The 21,895-nt window shown below is 38.1% G+C and overlaps 1 protein-coding gene across 3 annotated transcripts in view; it reads left to right on the top strand.

Moving 5' to 3' along the window:
• POLA1 (DNA polymerase alpha 1, catalytic subunit) overlaps positions 1-21,895 on the top strand; it is a 212,587-nt gene that overhangs the window by 121,389 nt on the left and 69,303 nt on the right. For all 3 annotated transcript variants that reach the window (XM_086608844.1, XM_086608834.1, XM_086608824.1), the window contains exon 36: positions 21,747-21,863. In XM_086608844.1, coding sequence (XP_086464970.1) covers positions 21,747-21,863 — 117 coding nt within the window. The remainder of the gene's footprint in view (positions 1-21,746; positions 21,864-21,895) is intronic.

The following is a 21,895-nucleotide window of genomic DNA, read 5'->3' as shown; positions in this document are numbered from 1 at the left end:
ACGTGCTATTGCTCTGCTTTGGCACATGGATCTTACCACTTCCCACCTTCTTACTGAGGAGAGGCAAATGTTCAGTTCCTTTGACCTGACGGCAACACCTTTGACCTACCTTGTGGAGCCCAGGATGGCATTGTCCTTCTTTGCCATGATGGCATTTTGCTGACTCGTGTTCCATTTGATATCCATCAGTTTTGTGTCATCAGCAAACTTGCTGAGGGTACACTCTAACGCATCATCCAGATCATTAATGAAGATGTTAAACAGGACTGGACACCTGGGCTGCACTGCTGCTTACTGATCTCCAACTAGACTTTGTTCCACTGATCACTACCCTCTGGGCCCAGATGTTGAACCAGTTTTCAATCCACCAAGTTTTTCCAAGCACTGGCTTGTATTACTCCTTTCTTCTCTAGATTTAAGTACCCTGTGTCACCTATGCTTTTCTCCCATGAATGTACTTACACATGCTGATCAAGTCACACCTCTCAGTCTTCTTTTTTTATGGTAAGAGGCTGCTCTTCAAGGTCTGTTGCTGTTATGCATTTTTTCAAGGCCTCAAAACATTGTTTATGGCTCTATCAGCATACATTTTTTTTCTCCTTTTTTTTTAACTCTTATTGCCGGGACTGTGTGTGCTCCAGTATCGTTCTCACCAATACCTTTGAAGAAATTCACCTCAGTACTCATACTCAGTTCTTCAGTATTAAATCTCCGCATCTTGCTATGTCTGCCTTTAAAGCTTGTGTTGAATAACTTCTCTACTGTGACTCCTTTTCAGCTGATGATTTCTGGCATACCATATCCCCATTCCATAGGTGTGAACTGTAGTCTTTGTTCCTAGTGTGTCGTTTTTGTTTCGCTGTGCGAACATATATTTTGTTTTGAATGAACACAGTTTACCAAACCAATTTCCTCGTGCTTATCATTATTTGCTGTTCTGCTTTTGTCATCTGTATATTTTTATCTGAATTGATTTCTCTTCTACTAATCACTGATGTAAATGTTGAAGAGTGCGAGTGTAACCTTTTCTTTGTGATACCTCACCAGAATCCGTCTCTGTCCCGTATTGACAAATGCTTACTTGACTGTCATCACTTTGTGTCTCATGGACAATTGATTTTTTTGAGATGTTTCAACTTTGCACCTCTTAATCCATTTCACGTGTACTTTATTAACGCTGTGCAATGCTAATTCTATTGCAATGTCCTTTGGAAGTAAATCAAATACCATTCAAGAGATTAATTACAGTACGTCTGCCTTTCTCAACCAAACTTGTAATCTTGTGAAAAAATGAACTGTCATGTTTGGTTGAGGCTGTTCTGTTTAAAACATATTGAGTGATGTTAATTACATTCCTGTTCTTAAATTCTTCATCACTTAAAGTCCCTATCAGTACTTCTGTTGTTTTTCCTCAGGTTAATGTTAGACTGATGCATGCAAATAGTTACATGGATCGTTGTGGTTTACTTGTGTAACTACTTCAAGGAAAATTAGCATTTTGGTAGATACATGAGTCTCAGTCTTTTGAGGTAGCTTCAAGTGTTGGGAAGTCCAGCAAGTAACGGATCTTCTTAGCTCTAATAGGACTAATATTAAGTTCAAGTATGTGTTATAGGAATATGCTGAATTTTGAAGGCCTATTAAGTATTTTATTGCTAACAAACCAAAATATAGTTCTTCACTTTTATTTGCTACTAGACTGTTACTGTGCTTTTTCAAAATACAGGAAAAAATTACACTTCTGGATTTTTGTACTGTAAACTATTTAGTTGTTTTCATCACGTTATTGACTCGGTTCTATATTCTTAGTTAATATCTCTTAATTTTTCTTGTTAGTTTATGCCTCAGAAAACTTCTGATTTATGTCAGCAGCAGTCTGCTTTCAGTCTCTGTTTCTTATACATCTGTTTTATACATTCTACCAAGTTAAAATTTGCTTGTAATTTTTGTTCCCTTAAGAAAAAGGACTTTCAAGTTGATTGGAACTGTTCTTTTACCCATATAAATATTGTCAGGTCATAATACTGGTTGCTAAGTAGTCACAGTCTTCTATTCCAGTCATTTAATTTTTCTTTTTCTGTCATAATGAAATTCATAATTTGTTTCAGACATATAATTTTTTTTTTTTTTGTATTCTCTCTGAATTTTAGAAAATAACTAGTTCTAGAGACTTGGGACAACATGTATGTCTACCACAAACTCAAGGCAGCAACACTTTAGCAGCAAAAATTTTTTTCTAGCAGATAGGAAGTAACAAGTAGCCTGTTCTGCTCTCAAGAGGTTGCAGTTGGAAAGCTCTCTTGGGCCATACAGATTTCAGTGTTGAGCTGTTGTCTTTAAAAGCCTTGCAAGTCTCATTAGCAGCTAACCTTTTAAAAAAGGAAGGATAGTGTGTTTGAAGGATCGTGCTTTACCTGCCGTTTTTGTGTTTGCTCTTCCTGAATGTGATTTACTAAACAAAATTTTTTAGTGTTATGTTAAGAAAAACTTCTCTACAACAAAAATGTCCTGTTTATTTTGCTTGCTGTGTCTGTCACCAGTGTATAAGCAACAGAAAACAGTTTCTTCACTGTTCTCTGATTTTTCAGTTCAGTGAGTTTGTGACGGGACTATATTTCTAGTTTTGGCTTCTTTTTTTTTTTTAATGCTTACACAGGACCATCAATTGTTTAAGATCCATCTGGTTACTTTACTTGATGTCTAGAATAGTTTAGGTTGAAGAAACTCCTGGATGTCTTTTGGCCCAACCGTTACACTCAAAACAGGTCCAACATTGATGCTAGGTCAGGTTGTCCAGAGAGGTTCTACAACCTATCTAAGGAAGACCACTATGAGTGCAGACATAAAAAACTAATCCGCAACTGCTCTTCTGAGATGCTGTTGTTCCTTTCTGGCTTCACTTGGGTGCTCAAAATTGAGCAGATCAGCCTAGATTTTTGAGTGCTTTCTGTTCTTCATGGCAAGTAGCAGATACACCCAATTTATAAGCCCTTGAAAAACTTAATTACTAATAGAAAAGGCTATAAACTCTCTGAAAATACCATCTCTCTCTGACCTCTCATCACAATCTCTAGTCTGCATCTAGACGGTGTGCCAGTGTTACCAGACGCTGCTGAAGAAATCAGTCTCTTCCAGAAGTGAAAATTATGCAATCTGACTGTAGTGGGAAAGGTAAATTAAGTCAAGGCTGGGGGGAAGCAGAACAAGAGCTCTCTTTTCGAAAAGAATAGGCAGGTCTAAGAGAGAGTTTGAGAGAGACCTAAGAAGACTGCAGGAAAGAGTTGTGGGCAGGTGTTGGAAGTAGTTACAGAAATGGATGAGTACCTGAGGGACAGCTAAGGAGGAAGCCTGACCGTCTCTAAGAGCACTTACCAAAAGGTTTTTTGAGACTTGAGTGTCTTACTTGATGCTTAGTTTAATTAACAGTAGCAGGAAGCAAATGGAGTCATTTAATGTGGAGTTAAGTAGGACAGGATGTGTTTGTTATCTCAGAATAAAGTATGGTGCAGATACATTTTAATTATTCCAAATGAAAGTGTTACAAAACCAGAAGTTGCAGTTGAAGTGTACACATCTTGATATGTGAACCTGCCTAGTGAGGTCCACCAGGCAACTACATTTATGCACAGTAGTGATCATCTGAGGAGGACTGAATAGGGAAAGGGGAAAATCTGATGTAATATAAATGTGATCTTGCCATACCTGAAATGCAGGTGCTATGGCTTTGATGTTTTTAACATTTGGCTATGAGGAAGAGTATGTATTTCATAATTCCTTCCTCTTTTCTATTGGTTGTCTTTTGTCATGCTATGAAAATCCGTCTAGATGTGATAATTCTACAAACTTTTAAGAAAATTTTTTAGTATGGAGCGGGAGCTAGGCATGATTTTTAAAAAAAAAAACACAAACCCCACAAACCAATTATGATTGCAAGAATTGAGTACAGATGAGCAGAGAGACCAGAGCTGGACCTGGGTGGATGTAGAGGAAACTAAAAGCAAAGAAGCTGAATTGGCTGGAATTGGCTGAATGAGAATATCCAAGCAGGGTATCTGCTGGATAAGCACCTGGCTGGGCAGGTAGGCTTGAAATAGCATGAGGAGGCAGGTGTGGATGAAGATTGCCTGTGAAAATTTTGACAAGAGAAGTAAGCAATTATATTTGAGTGTGATTGGTTTAATAAAAGAAAAAAGTATGATAAAATTCCTAAGTCTTCGCCTGCCTCTGCTATTGACAAATACCGGGCAAAATGTGTAGCTTGCAGAGAAGGTGGGAATTCACTGTTATTATGAGTTACTCTGTTTATTTCAAGCAGCACAATCTGTATATTCCTTTAAACTCTTTTGAAGAAGAATGGGCAGAAAGATGGAATTATTTTGTCTTTTCTTAAAAAATAGAGGAGGGATCCTGATACTGCAGAGTTGGACATTTGAAAGTTAAAAAAATCCTAGAATGAATACTGATTTCTTAAGTTTAATCCAGATCATTTATGCATGATGTCATCCCATTCTGTCTTATTTCCAGTACGTGGCAACCTATGGACAGCATTCATTAGATGAGCAGTTAGTCTGTATTTGTTTCTCTGCATTGTTTAGTGGATGCCCTTTACCTTACTGAGTGCACTCGCTGAAATTTTGCCTAGAATTATTTGTTTTTCTCATGGAGTTTTCTGTGGCATACTTCACTGTAGGATCAAGTGCCTCTTAAAGAACATCTTTACAAGAGCTCTGTGAAGCGTGGGGACAAATTATTATTTTTATTTCTCAGAGAAATGAGGCATGGTGGAATGAAAATCAAGCATGTCCATAAGTTTGGGTGCCCAATTTATGAAGCAAAGGATATGATTTTTCAGAGTGCATAGTATTGTGTAGCTGCCCGAAGCGCAGCTTTTAGCTTACAGTTGGGTCTCCTCAAACTTCAGCAGTGTAGACCTTCAGATTTCAATGAAAATAGATTGAGTCCTCAGGTGATTGTTACTTGTGAGTTCTTTCAGTAAACTGGAAGTGACTTACCCAGCAGCATGGAGAATCGGTGTAGCAGAGGCAATAGTGCGTTTCAGCTCCCTGGGGCCACATTCAGTTGCCTTTATTGCTTTGTTTTCATTTCTTTCATTTTACTACATACTCTCCAGTGTTCAAAGTATGTTGGGATGCAGCAGTAGTCATCTTCACATTGCAAGCCTGTTTCGTCCTAATGTCAATCCAGTCGTTTAATGAGAATTAAAGTATAGATGAGGTCCTTTAACTGTGAATTGACACGATTTGTATGTACAGGGAACTGAAATGAGGATTACACTGGCTTCTGATTGCATGCTTCTTGCAACTTAATGTATTCTTCATATACTCTGTATGTGAACATACAGTGAACATCCATTGCTAAAGGGTGCCATTGCATTTTGTAGGAACCGTATGAATACATCTGATGATAGAATTTGGCCTGTATAGAGACATAATTTGTTTTTATTAATGGTATCATGAAAATTAAGCTCTCAACCATTCAGTCAGTTCACTGTGGCATAGTAATTGTTTCAGCACAGAAGTCACGCTCCAGTAATATACAGCATGTTTATTGTGAAGTCAATTAGTAACATGTATTGACTGTTTTCAGCAATTTTTTCTTAAACAAAATTATTTCTCTATATTTGTTATGTATTTCTGAAATAATTGATATTAATATGATTTCTTGAAGTTTTAACAGAAGCCTGTACTGTAACAGTAAGTTCCTTACAATTATAAAGAAAGTAAGTTAAGTTAAAAAGTACTAGTTTGTTAAGTATAAAATACTATTCATAGGCAAATGTTTTAATACAGTAGATATTCTGTTAGAAACTACCTGATCCGATAATTTTAAGAGAATTTTTTTCTTTTTAAGTAGTTGCTTCCTCTCTGATTTTGGATTTTAATCATGACTTGACTTAAGCTTTCATGTCTTACTGATGCTGCCAGAGTGAACCTGAGCACTAAGTAGTTTACTTAATTATGTGCTATACAACAGCTTGTAATATTTAAAAAAAAAAAAAAAAAAAAATTAAAAAGTGCCATCTCATTTTTAGGTCCGCTGTGGATAAAAAAAGCAGAGGCAGATAAGATGACTGTAGCTACCCTGTCTGCTTGGCAGTCTTCCTCCTCCTCCTCTCTCTCTCTCACTTTCAGTTTTCAGTGTAATGAAGAGCAGGAGAACAATATTCTGTAATTAAGGATTCCATTAAGTTGAAGAAAAGAGCAAATGGAGTTGTTTGTTCTCCTAGCTGAAAAAATTTGTCTGGGGTGGGGGTTAGTGGTAGTAGTGTAGAAAGAGAGAGAGAGGTGGGTGGAGAGACTAAGTCAGGGCTGTTTGTTGAATATACTGTTAAGGACTGTTACCATCCTAATTAATCAAGTTAGAAATTACAGCTGTAGTCGGTTTCCCCCCAATTCTTGTTATCAATTTTCTTCTCTTTTGAGACAAAGCAAATATAAATTTTGTGTTCATTTGTCATTCGTTCTTTGACTTCAGCATCTCTGAAAATAACAATGTAGCACAAAAGACCAGTATTTACCTAGTTGTAATGTGGGTTGCCATGGTGTTTTGCAAATTATTGCAATTATGTTCACCATGCGAGTCGCCCTTGGTAACTGGCGAAAAAACTGATAATCCTGTTTTGAACAAAAGGTCAAATTGCTGAATAGAAAGTCTTGATTAACTAAAAGATGTACAAAGTGGAATTATTTCCTACCATTCAGAAATAGTTCTTGATCGGGTTTGGGGGAGGGGGTGAGTAAGTACATCTGATTACTGAAGTACAAAGCATTGAAAGGATGTTGTCTTGAGCCTTTCATGTAGTCTTAATGGTGGCTTTTTTGTCAAATTTACCCATTTGCGGCATTGAAAGAGGCAGCTGCATTTAAGCTTGAGAGATGGTGCTTTTTCAAGAGTTCAGTGCATGGAAAGTTCTCAGCAGTATCTGCAGTTTACTATTAGACCTTCAGCTATTAAAACTGATGTGCTGCATTTGAGCCCATAGCTCTTGGTGCTTGTAAAACCCTCTGACTGATGATCTAATAAAGTGCTCTTACCGGACAATCTCTGATCAGATACTTTAGAAAAAAATGAAAAGGAAAAAAAAAATAACCACAGCTCTGAAAAGGATGGAGATAGAAACACATGGCTATACTGAAAAGTTTGCTTTTGTAGTCTGCAGTAGAAATATTAGTAAATATAACTTTATTTTCAGTTTAAGTACTTTAAAGGACCAACGTATTGCTCCAGAAATAATTTTTATTTACATTTACAAGAGTAAAAATTAATCTGAAAATATTAAAAGTTCTTCATAATCACCAGTCCTCAACGATTACACACAAATATCTAGAGGGAATGGTCCTCTTCCTGCTGTTGTATTCAAAACACTGTGTTGAATTTTGGGCACTTTAATACTGTGAATTTTTTTTCCTCTTTCCTATTTTTTCACTGTTTGGGAGAGTGCAGGGGAGATGGGTGAGCAAAGAGGTGAAGAGGATTAAGGGTTTTGCTTTTTTAATTATTCTGCTTTTTGTTTTTAAATAGCTACCTGGAAATTAATTCTTAAAACTTTGGAGAGCCTGTGTGAGAGTGGTGTGAAAGCAAAGTAAACCTGAACAAGTTTGTGGGTTTACATTCTGCATCACCTAGCAACCCCCTGGCTCAGACAGTTCTCTTGTCTGCCCCCAGTTCTGTTTACAGACCATTCAGACTGCTCTTAAAAACCATGAAAGATATTCAGTTTCATTAGTGCCATTCTCAAGGAGAAAATAATTAAACTTAAATGAACAAACACTGCTTAGTGATGCTTTAAACTTTTCTAGTTTAAGGTGACCAGGCTGTTGAGACCGCTTTCTCTGCCATTACCTCTCACTCTGTTGAGCTCCTCTAAACTTACATATCTAAAAATGATAATGCACGTACATACATAATGTTTTCGGAACTGTGTTAACTCCTTCAGTATTTAGAGATGTTCATAACCCTATTGCAAAGATAAATGTTTCCCACAGACGATCTTTTTGTCTCTTTACCAACTTGAAATGTATACTTAAGTTGACAAACCTTACTGTTATTGCCACGTACCCAAGTAAAATCTCTGTGTGTTCTGTATTACATCTAATGTCATATTGAAATTCCTACAAGACAGGTCTGAGACATGAAAAAATTGAAGGACTGTACATAGGTTTGAGAGGAGAGGGAAGAGGGCAGAACTGTGGAAGAAGCAGGAGTAGTAGAGGGGGATTTTTGCTTTCTAACCAAAGCAGAGGCACAGATTTTAAGAAATCTTGATTTCTTATTGTTTGTGTGTTTGCTAGATTCTTTAACAAGCAATACATGGATGGGCTGTATGAGCTCTTTGTGCTTTGTTGACAGACAAAGCAAAATTTTTTCTGAAGCAAGGTACTGTACTTAGTTGTGACCTATTATATCCTAAGAATGTGACTTGCTTTGAGTTGTATGAATAGGGAGAATATTTTGCAGAATGAACCTGAATATCCTTCTGGAGGTTTTAGCTGTCCATGCATAACTACATAAGACATCTTTCACTGATCGTTTTCTCAATGTAGTTTCCCATACGTAGTCATTTTAGGTATGCCTTCTCCCAGTTGCTTGCTTGAAAGCCAGTTTAGCTATTTTCAGATTGTTTTAAGTAATATAAAATTGTTGGTAATTGCTGCTCCTCTTTGTGGACAGTATGTTAGCCTATGAACACTTGTGCTCTACTTTTTAATGTTTTGGGGTGCATATTTTGGTTCCTAGAATCTTATTTTACTGAAGATAAGAAGCCCAAGGTATTGGCTTTGATGTGAAGTAAAGCAGAACATACTCGCTAATTTAGATTATAATGTGCAACTGTTAAGCTTGGAATTTGTCCACTTGTGGTGCTATTACACGTGTATAAATGAGGGCCACTGTTTGCATCAAACCTATCATAAGGGTTTGGAGTGCTCTATTATCCTTTCAGCAGGCTGATGACAGAGGCTGGTTTTTGCACAAATGAGATCAATAAGTTTCAAATAACTTGTATGAAATGACATATGACTGTACATTTAAAGATGTCTTACTTTTTTAAAAAATCAATTTTTAATAACATGTAAAACTCTTACGTTGACCTACAAGATATTTTTCACTTCTGTCTTGTTTGATATTGTTGTTTAAAGTGTTTTTTTACGTTAGCTTGAGCGTTTGGGTTCTTTTTGGGGGTGTAGGGTGCATTTTTTGCTGCTTCTGTTATCTCCTGAGACTTTTAACAGTCAAACTAATACGACAGATACTGCTGAGGGTACTATTTTCTAGAGATTAAAGTAGTTTTCTTTGAGTTTTGGGTGGTTTCTTTCAAATATTTTTTGCAGGTCTGGATTACAAAATAATTTGAGTTCTATTATTTTGGAGTATCCAAATCATAAAATATCGTTCTTGAAAGTCTACAAACTTTCGTTTTCAGTAGTCTAGAAAAAGGCATATGATATTTTGTGGCTGACTTTGCATCACAAGAGCAATGCTTCACTGATAGGACCTTAAGGCCTGTGAGTACTGAAAGAAGTCCTAAAAAGTATGCTTTTTGGACAGAATTTTGTTGTAGGTGGCTGAAATCCTCTCAAAGCAGTTTGGTGCAAAATGTGGGCTTCACTTTTTGTAATGACTGCCTGGCACCCACATCAGTGCTTTTCTTGTTCTAGTTTCATTGGCGTTTTCAAGATAGAATGACACTGTGTGTTCTTTTGAGAAACTCAGGTACTATTTATTTCCTCGCAAGCTAGTGTAGCTACATTGCCTTACAGTTTGTCTAGTTGCTTTGGACCTTCACAATCTGATCGTTCAAAGGTGTGGTTCCCATTGACTCCAGTTGCCTTTGAGTGAGTTTGGGCTGGCAGCTTTCCAGTGGGGAACTGAGACAACAGATAGAGCGTTTCTGAGAACAGGAGATTTCAGTAGAATTATTTTGGAGAGGTTATCCTTCTCTTGTACCAGCAGTACTGTCTCATTGGGTGGTAAAATGATCATTTGCCTTCCACAAAGAAGTTGTTGGCTAAGACACTTCAGTTGGATAACCTCCTTTAATGTGGTTCCTGTGATAATACTACTGGGTATATAACCAACCATTTCCAGAATCTGTACTGCTTTCAAGTAGAACACTTTCAAAAGCAATTCATATCTGCTTGTTACTGTTCTTCCATTTAAGAGACAGTTTTGTATTTTTCCTGAAAGATCACATCTATCCATTAATCAGCCTGGATAATGCTGAATTCAAGAGGAGCAAAATGAACCATCCAGGAAAGGAATTTCCTTTCTTTTTTTAAGAGTTTTTTATCCACTCACTCCCACAGCTGAATTTAGATCCGTTATATAGGCCAAAACTCAAGAAGCTCTGAAAATGAGGAAGTGCTTCGAAAAGGAATTGAAATTGTATCTTGAACTTCCATTGAAGTGAGGCAGCATGAAATGGAGTGTAAAATGCCGTGGTCCCTGTTTACTTTTTCCCTAAATTGGATGATCAGGCAGCATCAGACTCTAAAAATACTCATACTGGGAAATGTAACCTATTTTTTCTGGATGAGGAACTAGCGACAGTATTTATTGTATAGAAAAAGAAAAATGAATGTGAAGTCAATGGCCAAGAGGGAGTTCATAGATTAGTTCTTTATCTTTACTTGTGGTCCAAATACCACACTGGATTTATGATTGTTTCTCTCACTGCACTGTAGTTGGCTTTATGTATAAATTTCAGGAACAAATTTCAGTTGTCGTTACTATAATAGTTACTAAAACTATTTGCATTGCTTCTTGGAATTTAAAGCCAAATGTACACAACACTTAACAAAATACCGGAGAATGTGGAATAAACATTCCCTGCGTAAGGGATTTAAGCTGTGGGATAGATTTATAAAGGAATTTATGCAAACCTGAGGTGCTTCACCATTCTAAGAATATGCTCCAATATCTTTCCTTTCAGCTAGAACAAGCTTGGCAGTATGTTTAATATGGTACCTATCCCACTTAAAATAAAAAGATGAAACCTCTAGGCAGCCAACATTAATAATAGACTCTTGACCCAGCTCCTTTTATAAGATAATTTATTTGAAGAGTCGGTGAAAATATCAGAGGAATTTATTATTGAGAGATGATTAAATGTTACACTGAGGACAGCAGTATAAAGCTTTAAAACAAGACATCCTCAAAGATCATCTTTGGTTTATTTGTTAGATTCGCATATAAATATGTTAGATAACTTAGTTTTAAGAGATTTTTGACTTAAAACTTTCAGTTAATGGCTGGCAGTTCAGGAGAACTTGCACACACTCTTCATTTTGAAATTCTTTTACATTTTTTAATTCTAGGATGAAGTTCAGACATAACTTTTCTCTAGGAAGGGATCTCTTGAACCTGACAGTAGAGCTTCTGACTTAGTACAATCTGATCTCTTTGTAGTGACATATTAAAGAAGTGGAGAGATTTTTTTCCCAGTAATTTCCTGTTAAAATTTTGACACAATGGAAAAGAAGGTTAGAATGACTAGTATGTCAATAACAATATCTATCCATATACTGCTTTGAGATCTAAATAAGTCTGAACATACTTATTGAAGAGACTTTGCAGGTCCCCTACATTTCCTTCGAAGATAAAATGAGATCCTTCTCATGGTCTCACAAATATATATTTTTTTTTTATTAGTGCTTGATATCTAGTGTACTTGAGGAATATCGAGCCTTGCAGGATCCAGAAAAAAATCAGGAATTCCACATCACTGATTGCTTCTAACTCCTCCACTCGTTTTTTTTTTTTTAGGGTTGGTTTGCATGATTCTTGTTAATAGAGTGTGCCTGCTTGTTCCTTATCAAGGACAACATCATTGATAGGAAAAATGTCAAACTTACGAAGCTGCAGGTCCACCTTTTATTTCTAGAGCTAACTTCTGATAGTAGTCTTTTATAGAGCTAAAAATTGTCTGTTTCCTCAGAGAATTTGGCAGTTGCATGGTTTTCTAAAGACTTCGTTTCTAATGGTGGTGATTTTCTAGGGGGTGAGGAAGGAAGGAAGCCTGATGGCTGATTTAGCATGTATGGTGCTCTTCTGTGACAGGATATTCTTATTAGTTTCCCTCAAATTTCTTTCTGACAAGATGATCTCCAAATTTCACCTTGACGAGGAATTTACTTGTCCTTTTCCTCTGCCCAAACAGAATGGGTGACCAAGCAGTAGGTTTTTGGACATCGTGAGGTGTTCCTTTCATATGTTGATCCAGTCTTTTATGAGTGCAGATAATTCAGTCTCAAGGTTGGTTGTAGTAGTAGCTAGCTGCAAGTTCCAAAGGAATAGCCATCTCTGCTCAGGGTGTCTAGGAGACGCATAGACTGAGTCAGACGTTTTAAGCTATCACCTGTGTGGAGCCCTCCTGATCAAAGTGTTCTCCACTGAGTCTACTTTGCTAGTCTCACTGATAAATTACTCCATCCGTAAGACTGGTCAAGCAACTATCTGATGTATCTTTGTACTTACTCTGGCAGGACGATCAGGAATGAAGCAGCTGGAAGGAGCTAGAGAAAGTGCATGAAGCAGGCAGGCAGACACCAGGGTACCGGAACGAGGTGCTTTTCCTGTAATGAGAATAGTGTGTTCCTTATTACGTCAGTCCTAGCCTTTCCTCATCAAGTCCTCCATCTTGAGAAACCTTTTCAAAAATTTAATGAGTTTATGCTTTTCTTGTGTCTAGCAGCAGTAGAATTGGTTTATTTATAAGAGAGATCTTCTGAGGTTTTTGCCAGATACATTTCCCCGTGAAAAACCAAGATGTTGCCTTGAGGAACCTGAGTTGTGCTGGATTTCACATTGCTGAGTGGGTAAAGTTTCCCTGTGAAACCTTCTTTCACTATATGATAGCACTCCTGACCTGAGAGGATTTCTTCTTGAGGTTGCAGCAGTAGCAGGTAGGTGTCACTCCAGTCTGTGTTGTCTGCTGAGGTTCCAGTGTGTGACACTAGTTCTCATACTGTCATTCAGGTTTTCATTGCTGCTGAGCGCTCACCAACTCAGTGCAAGTGCATTAGATTGACTCAATGTTATTACTGGAATATTTCTTTGTTCTGAACAGACAAAAAAAGCAGATTGGAAGTTGAAATTACTTGAAAGTAATTTGGTTTCTGGTAAACAGCAGAAAAAATTTCCTGACTTCACAGCAGTAACTTGTCTTTAAGTGGATATCAATGCGATTCTTAAAAGATGTAGCCACTATTAATAGTAAAAACACTTGCGAAAGCATATGCAAGTGTACATTTTGGCTCAAGTTCTAATTCTTGAGATACAGTATACTACTGAAGAACGTTTGTCTGTCTGCTTCCCCAAACATTCAGATATTTACAGAAGACACAGACAGGTGGAACAGAGAGAACACACCTGGGATGTAGAACAGGTTGTTGATAAATTGATATCAGTGGAACTGATAACTTTCAGGTCACTGAGTCAAGTCTGCTCTTGTCATGAGAAACTTCATGTGAAATACTTCATAAAAACATCTATCTTTTAACATTGCATGGGAGTATCAGTAGATTTGATAGTTTACTCAGTAATGCAGTATTGGTGGAACCTTATCCTTCCAGGGGATTTAAAGCCACTTCGACCAGATTTGCCCTGTTAGGCAATGCTATCTGTAATAATGGATGTCGACAGGAAAATGGGGTTTGAAGCTTCTGGCCTTGAAATTAGTGGAAATAATGCTTTTGTAAGAGTAGTCTGAAAGGAGCGGTCAGTTTGAAGTTAGAATGGCATGATTAGTAACTTAAAATGATGCCTTGCGGGAGATGAGTGAGGACACCTGACACGATCAATGTGATCAAACAAGTGAACCTTTATTTGCATACACTCAGCGTGCTTTATAACTTTCTAAACAAGACTTGGCAATCTATGGTTGGTTACAATACAAACAATAGCCCAACCCTGAGTATGATTGGTTGCATCCCGGAAGCAACATCATCATGGTGTCGAATTCCCTTTCTGCATCCAGGCACGTGCTCCCAGGAAAGGCTGGATTGTTCACGTCTCAGGTATCCTTCCACACATCCCCCTTCTTGTTTTTGAACAATCCAGACTTGTTTTACAACCCGTTCAATCATTTTCGTGAGCAAGTGTAACAGACAAATTATTAAGCATACAAGCAACCCCCACACCTGCAATATACCAAACAGCAAGAAACATAGCAATTTTACTGCCCTTTGGAATAAAAACAGGTGGAGTTAACGTATATACCATGACCTTAATAATCCCTGTGTAGTCTGCATCAATAACTCCTGGTAATACAAAAACACCTTGACGTGATTAATAAGGCTGATAACCCTTCACCTAATGGTCCTTTTACATTTGTATCTATTACTACTACTTTGTCAGATACAAGCGTTGAATCTACTGTGGTTTCCACATCCACTCCGGCACTTCCTGTGGTGGCGGCACGGAGGGAACAAATTCCTGACTTGATAATGGTGTTGCTCCCTGATTTACTATCATCGCGCGCGGGGCTGGCACGCTCGGTTTCCAGTTTCCCTGCTTCCGGCACTCATTGGTATTATGATTATCACCATTTCTTGCTACTATATTGCTGCTGTTGTTGTGGCTGTTTACATACGAACAGCACTATATACCGCAGCAGCAACTAAAGATGCAGGACCGGTGGTGCGTTCCATAACTTCTAACATATCTGCCACTTGGGCATCTCTAGGCAATGTGCTCAAGACCCTTTTTGCTTTATCATTAGCATTCTCAAAGGCAAACATTTTAAAGACTTGTTCCTTCATTGTCTCATCCAAATCAGGATGACTTCGAACAGCCTGATGTAAACAATCAATAAAGGAAGGAAAACTTTCCTGGGGGCCTTGTTTAGTATTTGCAAAAGAATATACTTTTCCCAGTTCTCTAATTGAAAGCATTGCTTGATAAGCTAATTGTTGTGACAACTGCAATACTTCTCCCAGAAACCCCTGCTGTAATGCCGTATTTGAAAAAGGACCTTGACCCATCAGCATTTGTGCTTGAACGCCATATAGAGGATCTCCCTGCTGCCGAGGTCGTGCAGCTTCACGTTCACATAGTTGTTGCCAGGCCCTGGAAAACAAAAGCTGCTGAGAAGGGGACAAAAGAATATTAGCAACTTGTTGAGAATCATGTGGTATCAGCACATCTGCTGTGAAAATAAATTGCAACAGTTGTTGAGTATAACTGGATTGAAGCCCATATTGCGATACCGCAGAACGCGCCTTTTCTAAAATTTTCCAGTCAAAAGGTTCCCATTTTCTATTTCCCCCATGGTCTGTGATAATGGGAAAGGCAGACGGTAGAAAATTTCCTTCAATTAAGGCTTCACGAGTAACTCCCTTCCATCTTCTGCTTCTTTCTTCTTCATCTGGTGGCGCAAAGGGTGGTGGAGCAGTCGGCACTGGCGGTGATAACGACGTAGCAAAAGGATTAGGTGTATTATGGAGATTTTTCCTCTCGTTGGCATCTGTCATTTTTAATTCCGATAATTTGTCCATAACTTGCTGCAAGACTTCTTCAGATAGTTCCTTTTTCTGTTGTTCTCCCAAAGAAATCGGTGCGGACAAAGGTTCCTCCACTGGGTGGAGCTCTCGGCGGGGTGGTGGGAGGTCAGGGTAGAGGCGGGACTTAGGCCGGCAGGACCGTCCGCCTGTTCCCCCGCCCCTTTGTAGTTCTTCCGCCTTCTCTTCCGAGTCCCCTTTTTCTGCCCACGTGCTGCCGCCATCTTGGCGCATGCTGTCGCCATTTTGGCTGCCGCCATTTCGGCGCAGTTCTAAAGACGTGGTCCCTGAATTCGCAGTTTCTACTTTGATAGGCACAGAAATTCGCGTAAAAAAGATAGAGACGATGATCATGAGAGTGAAGAGGAGGATGAAGACGATGCCAGTTATTGTACTAAGAGCAGCTTCAGGAGCCACAGCACCTACAGCCGTAGCAACAGTTCGTTCGACTTTCATGCTATGTAACGCTTCCTTAATTGACTTCCACAGGGTAGCATATTTATTCGCCTCCTTTGCACTTGCTCCCCCCGAACTGATATCATCCCATAGCTCTCTGCCTATGGCTTCCCACGTAGCGAGTTCAAAAACGACTCCTACTGAGGGGATTAATTCTTTGTTCCATGCCCACATTAACAGCCCTTTAAGAGCCGAGGATTCATATTTAAGTCCTCTCACAGAGAGCATGTGTTGGAGCAGATTTAGGACAGCCTCTTCTTGCTTATCCAACCCCATCTGTCTCCCCGACCGCTCACCTCTTCTAGGCGAGATTCCAGCGTCGATCCAGCGACTAAACAGGTGCACCTTTTTCCACTTAGTGACTGGGCAGGTCACTGCTCATTCCGCCGGGGCAGCGGATCATTCGGTCGGCCTTCCACCCTCTTCCTCGCCAAGTCTTGCAACTTTGCTGTGAGGATTCTGAGGGTCCCTGTTCGGGCGCCAATTGCGGGAGATGAGTGAGGACACCTGACACGATCAATGTGATCAAACAAGTGAACCTTTATTTGCATACACTCAGCGTGCTTTATAACTTTCTAAACAAGACTTGGCAATCTATGGTTGGTTACAATACAAACAATAGCCCAACCCTGAGTATGATTGGTTGCATCCCGGAAGCAACATCATCATGGTGTCGAATTCCCTTTCTGCATCCAGGCACGTGCTCCCAGGAAAGGCTGGATTGTTCACGTCTCAGGTATCCTTCCACAATGCCTGAATCAGAAAATTTTCATTATGTTGTCTCTCACATTCTGCCTTCCAAAAGCTGGGTTGCTGATCAGTGATGTGAACAGCAAGCTTATGCTGGTTGACTAGGAAGGCATGTCCAGGTGGTGTTTCTACACTTCCTTTTTGGCATGGTTTCATGATTTAAGGTAGTAATTTCAGCTCTACCGAGAGGAAGCCATGTATTTTGGATCCAATGTGTCTGAGGTTAGATATCCTAGCTGTCTAGAGATTGGATGTCATCCATCAAGATATCCTTTTCAAAAATCCACATGAAGATTGTCTTCAAGAGAAAGATTGTAGAGAAGCAAGAACTAATTACACGTTAAATTCAACTCCGAAGTAACTGATAGTGACCTCTGAATAATTTTCAGTGCTTGCAGCTTTCTTCTTTTTACTACTGCATTTTTTAATTCCATGTGAACTTTTAAAGCATTGTAGTCCCTCAGCATCCAGACTGCCTGAAGGCAAGAACATAGATACAAAACTGAAGTGTCATAGAGAAGCACATCCAGTGCTCTACTGTAGCAGGCAACCAAGCTACATTGTGAAATGTAATTTGTAAAAACTATTAAGATAAAGCTCAATAAATGTATGTTGTTGACTCCTGCAACTTCTGTTTGAAAGGCTGTTCCAAAACCACTTGCTTCTGTATTTTGGGGTAATATTTATAATGCTTGTTGATCACTAGAATGTGAGAGGCTAATTCTCAAGAACAGAGTTACAAAGAAAGAAAATTACTTTTGACTTGCAAATTTCTCCCCATTAGCTACAGTTTGTGGACACAGTACTCTTCAAGGATTTTCTTTCATATAGTGCATTTAGTTCAGGGTTATTTTTGCATACATTTTTTATATTTTAAAATGAACTAAGCATTTGTAGACAGACTATTTGGAAATGCTGGTTGCTTTTTTTCTTTTCCCTGTCAACTTGGATTTCATTTCCCACAGTGTTGCAGATACCAAGTAGAACAAAACTGAAGGTTTCCTATTATGATTTTGTTTGATCTATTGCAAATTAATTTACAGGCTCAGTGATAGCTGCTGGGAAATGAAGGATTGGGTTTGTTTGGTCAGTGAAGACGACAGGCATAGATCAAATAAGGGTTAATAATGCACTTGAACAAATTGAATCAGAACATAATGCATGTATTGAATTTGATTGCAACATGCATGTCCATGGAAAAGTTTTTTGTTTAAAATAAATGAAGGCTATGGCTTAATTATCAAAGCAAAACAAGAGACATAAAGAGCTACATGTTTCTGATACTGTTTTTTTTTCAAAAATACCTCCCTTCACACAGTTATCTACATGTTTAATTTCCATGCATAATAGCAACAGTTATTGTTGTCATTTGTTAAGAGAGATTAACAGATAGTAAGTACAAACAAACGCAAATAAGGCCTGAATAGAGAGGTGACAAAGAAGAAAAGTCCTCTTTAGTGTTGGTTATAACTGGTAGGAAGTCTATACAAATGGCATTAACTGTTTTCTGTATAAATTGAAGGGATGTTTAGTTAGTTAGTGTCTAGGTAAGGTTTAGGTTTTTTATTGTCACAACAACTTAGATCTCCACTTTTTAAATATAGTTTATTGAGAAATGTACTTTTCAGTGAAAGTTATATGTTTTGATCATTATTTCTTAGTAGTTGAAAACAAGTATAATAGTAAGCTGTTGAATTTGAATACTTATTTTTATCCTAAGCTATTGTTTTTAGTTTAAGCAGGATTTTTCAGTCTTTTTTCACCGGTGTTTTGTGATCATCAAAGTTCCCAGCACTTTCGTCGACAGCGACTGCATTAGACTGAAACAGTTGCATGAAGAAACTTCCTTCAAATGTTATTATTCAATGGTAGTTTGAGTGGACCATCTATGCATTCTCTATGCATTCCCTTAAAATGCAACAGAAGCAGTACCTTACAAGTGGCATAGTCCTTTGTTTTTTAATTGTTAGCTAAAAAATGCCAATAGGTGGCAGAAAACACACTATTACTTTAATCATGCGTTATTTTCATGGTTGTCTATTTTTGAGTATTCTGCTCAGCTGAAGTTGGGATGCTGCTCCCATTCCAGGCTTTGTTTTTTCAGTTGTACTTGCATTCCCTAACTAAATACCTTACTATCTGGTAGTTTCCATGCTTTGTTTTTCTAGTATAATAAATTGTTTTAAAGTTCAAATGTAGTCATTTAATACATTTTGAGTCATGAGCGTTCTCTTTGTGTGCATAGAATCTTTTCATGGTTACAGCTGAAACAATTATGCTCTTAAGCAGGAGGGCTTTGGAATGGCTGAGGACACCCTCTGCACTTCCCCCTGCCTGGCTGTGTATTTTAAGGCCCTGTTTGTGACAGGCTGCTACCAGATGTTTCTTCATAGGAAGGTAGAGGTGCCATATAATAAGTAAATATGACATAAACAGCTTTGCACACAGAGCATAGCTTTTGTCTGGAAGAATTAGCTTAATGGAAGATCTGTAACAATTCATTATCCTTTCCAGAAATGTTTTTGTGTTCTCCCTCACAATGTCTCTAATGATATTCTCAGTACTCACATAAGTCAGTGCCTGAAGATCTCAATGCTATCCCTGAGTAGCTTCTTTCAGTAGCAAGTTATTCCATGTCTGTTAAAGTTGAGTTATTAAAAAAATGTAAGGCCACTGATGAGCACCTTCCTCTTTTAGAAATAAATATCAGGTTCATTTGCAAAACTAAAGCTAAGGACTAGCTTTTTGGCTTGAGGCTCCTTTGTGTCTGCTGACTCCAGAAGACACAGGTCAAGTGTCTCTGTTAGATCAGGTCCTAAATTAGGACTTTTCATGGTGAATCATCTGCTGATGAAGTAGCTCAGTCTTGTGGAGTGACGTTGATCTTTCTAATGTCACTTGTGAAATATTTGTCGTAAATAATTTGTTTGTGACAAAGGGGAGTCGTAGTAGGGCTGCTAGGACAACAGTTGTGGAAGAGACCAAAATTAGATCTACACAGGGTTTCTGAATTCTTGGAATTTTCTGACCTTGCAGTATTAAATATGTAATCATTTATGTTGTTAATCTGCATAACAATAAAACTCAAACATAGTGATCAGATACACTGATTGTACTGTTTCCAAAAAGCTTGCTCTGAAATTAAGTGTACCCTTATTTTAATAAAAGAGTCTAGAGCAGAGTTTGCCTCATCCCAAAATCTGTTAGGTGAATTGCTTTTTGGAGATGCTTTTTCGTTCCTCCATTTCCTATAAACGGATCATAGGGTGACTAGCTTAGACTAGATATCAGGCTGTTAGATACCCAAAGCTGAGTGAAATGAACCCTAACTGCATATCTTAGCGGGCTCTTTCTGTTTCTGCGCTATGGACTTGAGCACACATCTTAGGTAGCGTCATATACCTTGCTGTTGGCATGAAGTTCCCCACAAAGTTTTTCTAGTCTGCCCACATGGGCTTAAAAGATCCGCTCTGCAAGAGCAGCACGAGTGTTTTCATGGGCTTGGCGCCAAGTGAGATAATATTGAGGATATGACATGGCTGGAGAAAGAAGAGACATCTCTAGAATAAATGAAGTTATTTGGAAAGGATGTGAGATTTCATCTTAAAAAACAGGCAAATGAACAAAAAAAACCACCTGAATCAGACTTGTTACACTTTTGTGAAGATTGTAGAAGAATATATTTTTAAGTTAAAGAAAGGGATAAAGCTGACAAAAATGAAAAACATAGTGTTCAGGTTATCTGATCTCTTCATACTCCAGTAAATGATAGGGAAGAGATTGATAAAAATCTTTTTTAAATGAAAAAACAAACAAACAAACTTTTAAGAGTAGACATAGTCAAATCCCATTTTAAACAAGGGTTTGGAAAATGGCAAACTAAAGTTTATGAATTCCTCTACATTTCCAAAGCATGTAAAATAAAGTAACTAAAATATCTAACTTTAAACTCAACTAGTGATAGTCATGTTGAATCAGAACGCTGAATTTCTGAGGTACAAAATACAGATTCAGTTATGGCTATGCCAGTGAGGAAAGAAAACTTAAGTCATGTCTTACTAACAAATAACAAATATAGCTTGTAGTTGTTCTACAGGATGTTGTAGATACTGAAGGTCTACATTGATTCGAAAAGCACTTGAAGTTCATTGGGATGGGGGTAGTAATGCATCTGTCACCACTGAAGATAAAGACAGTGATTCAGGAGGTCCTTGAGCCATTTCTAAAAGTTGGGAAAGTCTTCTGGAAAACTTTTACTGTGTACCTTCTCTTATGCTATTCCTTAGATATCTGCTGTTGTTGGTTTTTAGAGATGAGGTGTGGCATTGGTTTAACCTCTGGTTGGACCTGATACAAGAGGTACATCCTTACCAATCCCCGCAGCATTCTTTCTTTTGTGCTCTTAAGAGAAGCCTTTTGCGTTGTCTCCTTGAGCTGAGCTCAGATTTTATTTCATTTTAACTCAGCAAAATGTTAGTTTTTCCTAAATGAGTCAGTTTATATTGATGTCTCAGTAGCTTGCTATAAAAAAATTATTAAAAAAAAAAAGATAAAAGAAAAGAAAACTTCTGGCTGTCATCAGAAAACCTAAAAGTTAAAACCTTTAAAGCGCAAGCAAGGAAATGGCACTTTACTTTAAAATTTAATTTGTTACAGGTCTCTGAGATGTCGTTATCTGGTCTACTTAGTTGTATAAAATAAATGTTATGTGTTAACGTTGTCTGAACTGGAGAAGAACAGAGGTTTCAGTATATTTCAAGGAAGGGATGACTGCAGTGTGTACAATGTGAGATTTTGAATAAAGAAGACTTCAGCTTTGTTTTCCACCATTGATTGTGTTATCTTAAGCAAGGGCCTTCAACTCTTTATACATATTATAGGATCAGCTTTACAGAAGATGTTAAAAGTTGGGATTTTTTTCCTTCCTTGAGTATGATTAATTGTTTAGGCGGGGTAAAAGCAAGCTATAACTTGAATTTATGGTAAAAAAGGTCTTTTCTTCTACGTTTTCCCTTTCTGCAGGGTTGGTTAATATGTGAGGAGCCAACCTGCCAGAATCGAACCCGTCGACTTCCCTTGAGTTTCTCCCGGAGTGGCCCTGTGTGTCAGGCCTGCAGGAAGGCTGTTCTGAGACCAGAGGTGAGTATTTTAGGACAAAGCTTTGACAGCAG

Source organism: Tauraco erythrolophus, chromosome 1 (genome assembly GCF_009769465.1).
Source record: "Tauraco erythrolophus isolate bTauEry1 chromosome 1, bTauEry1.pri, whole genome shotgun sequence".
NCBI lineage: Eukaryota > Metazoa > Chordata > Aves > Musophagiformes > Musophagidae > Tauraco > Tauraco erythrolophus.
Note: the sequence above shows the minus strand (reverse complement) of the source record. Positions and strands in the feature narration are given on the sequence as shown.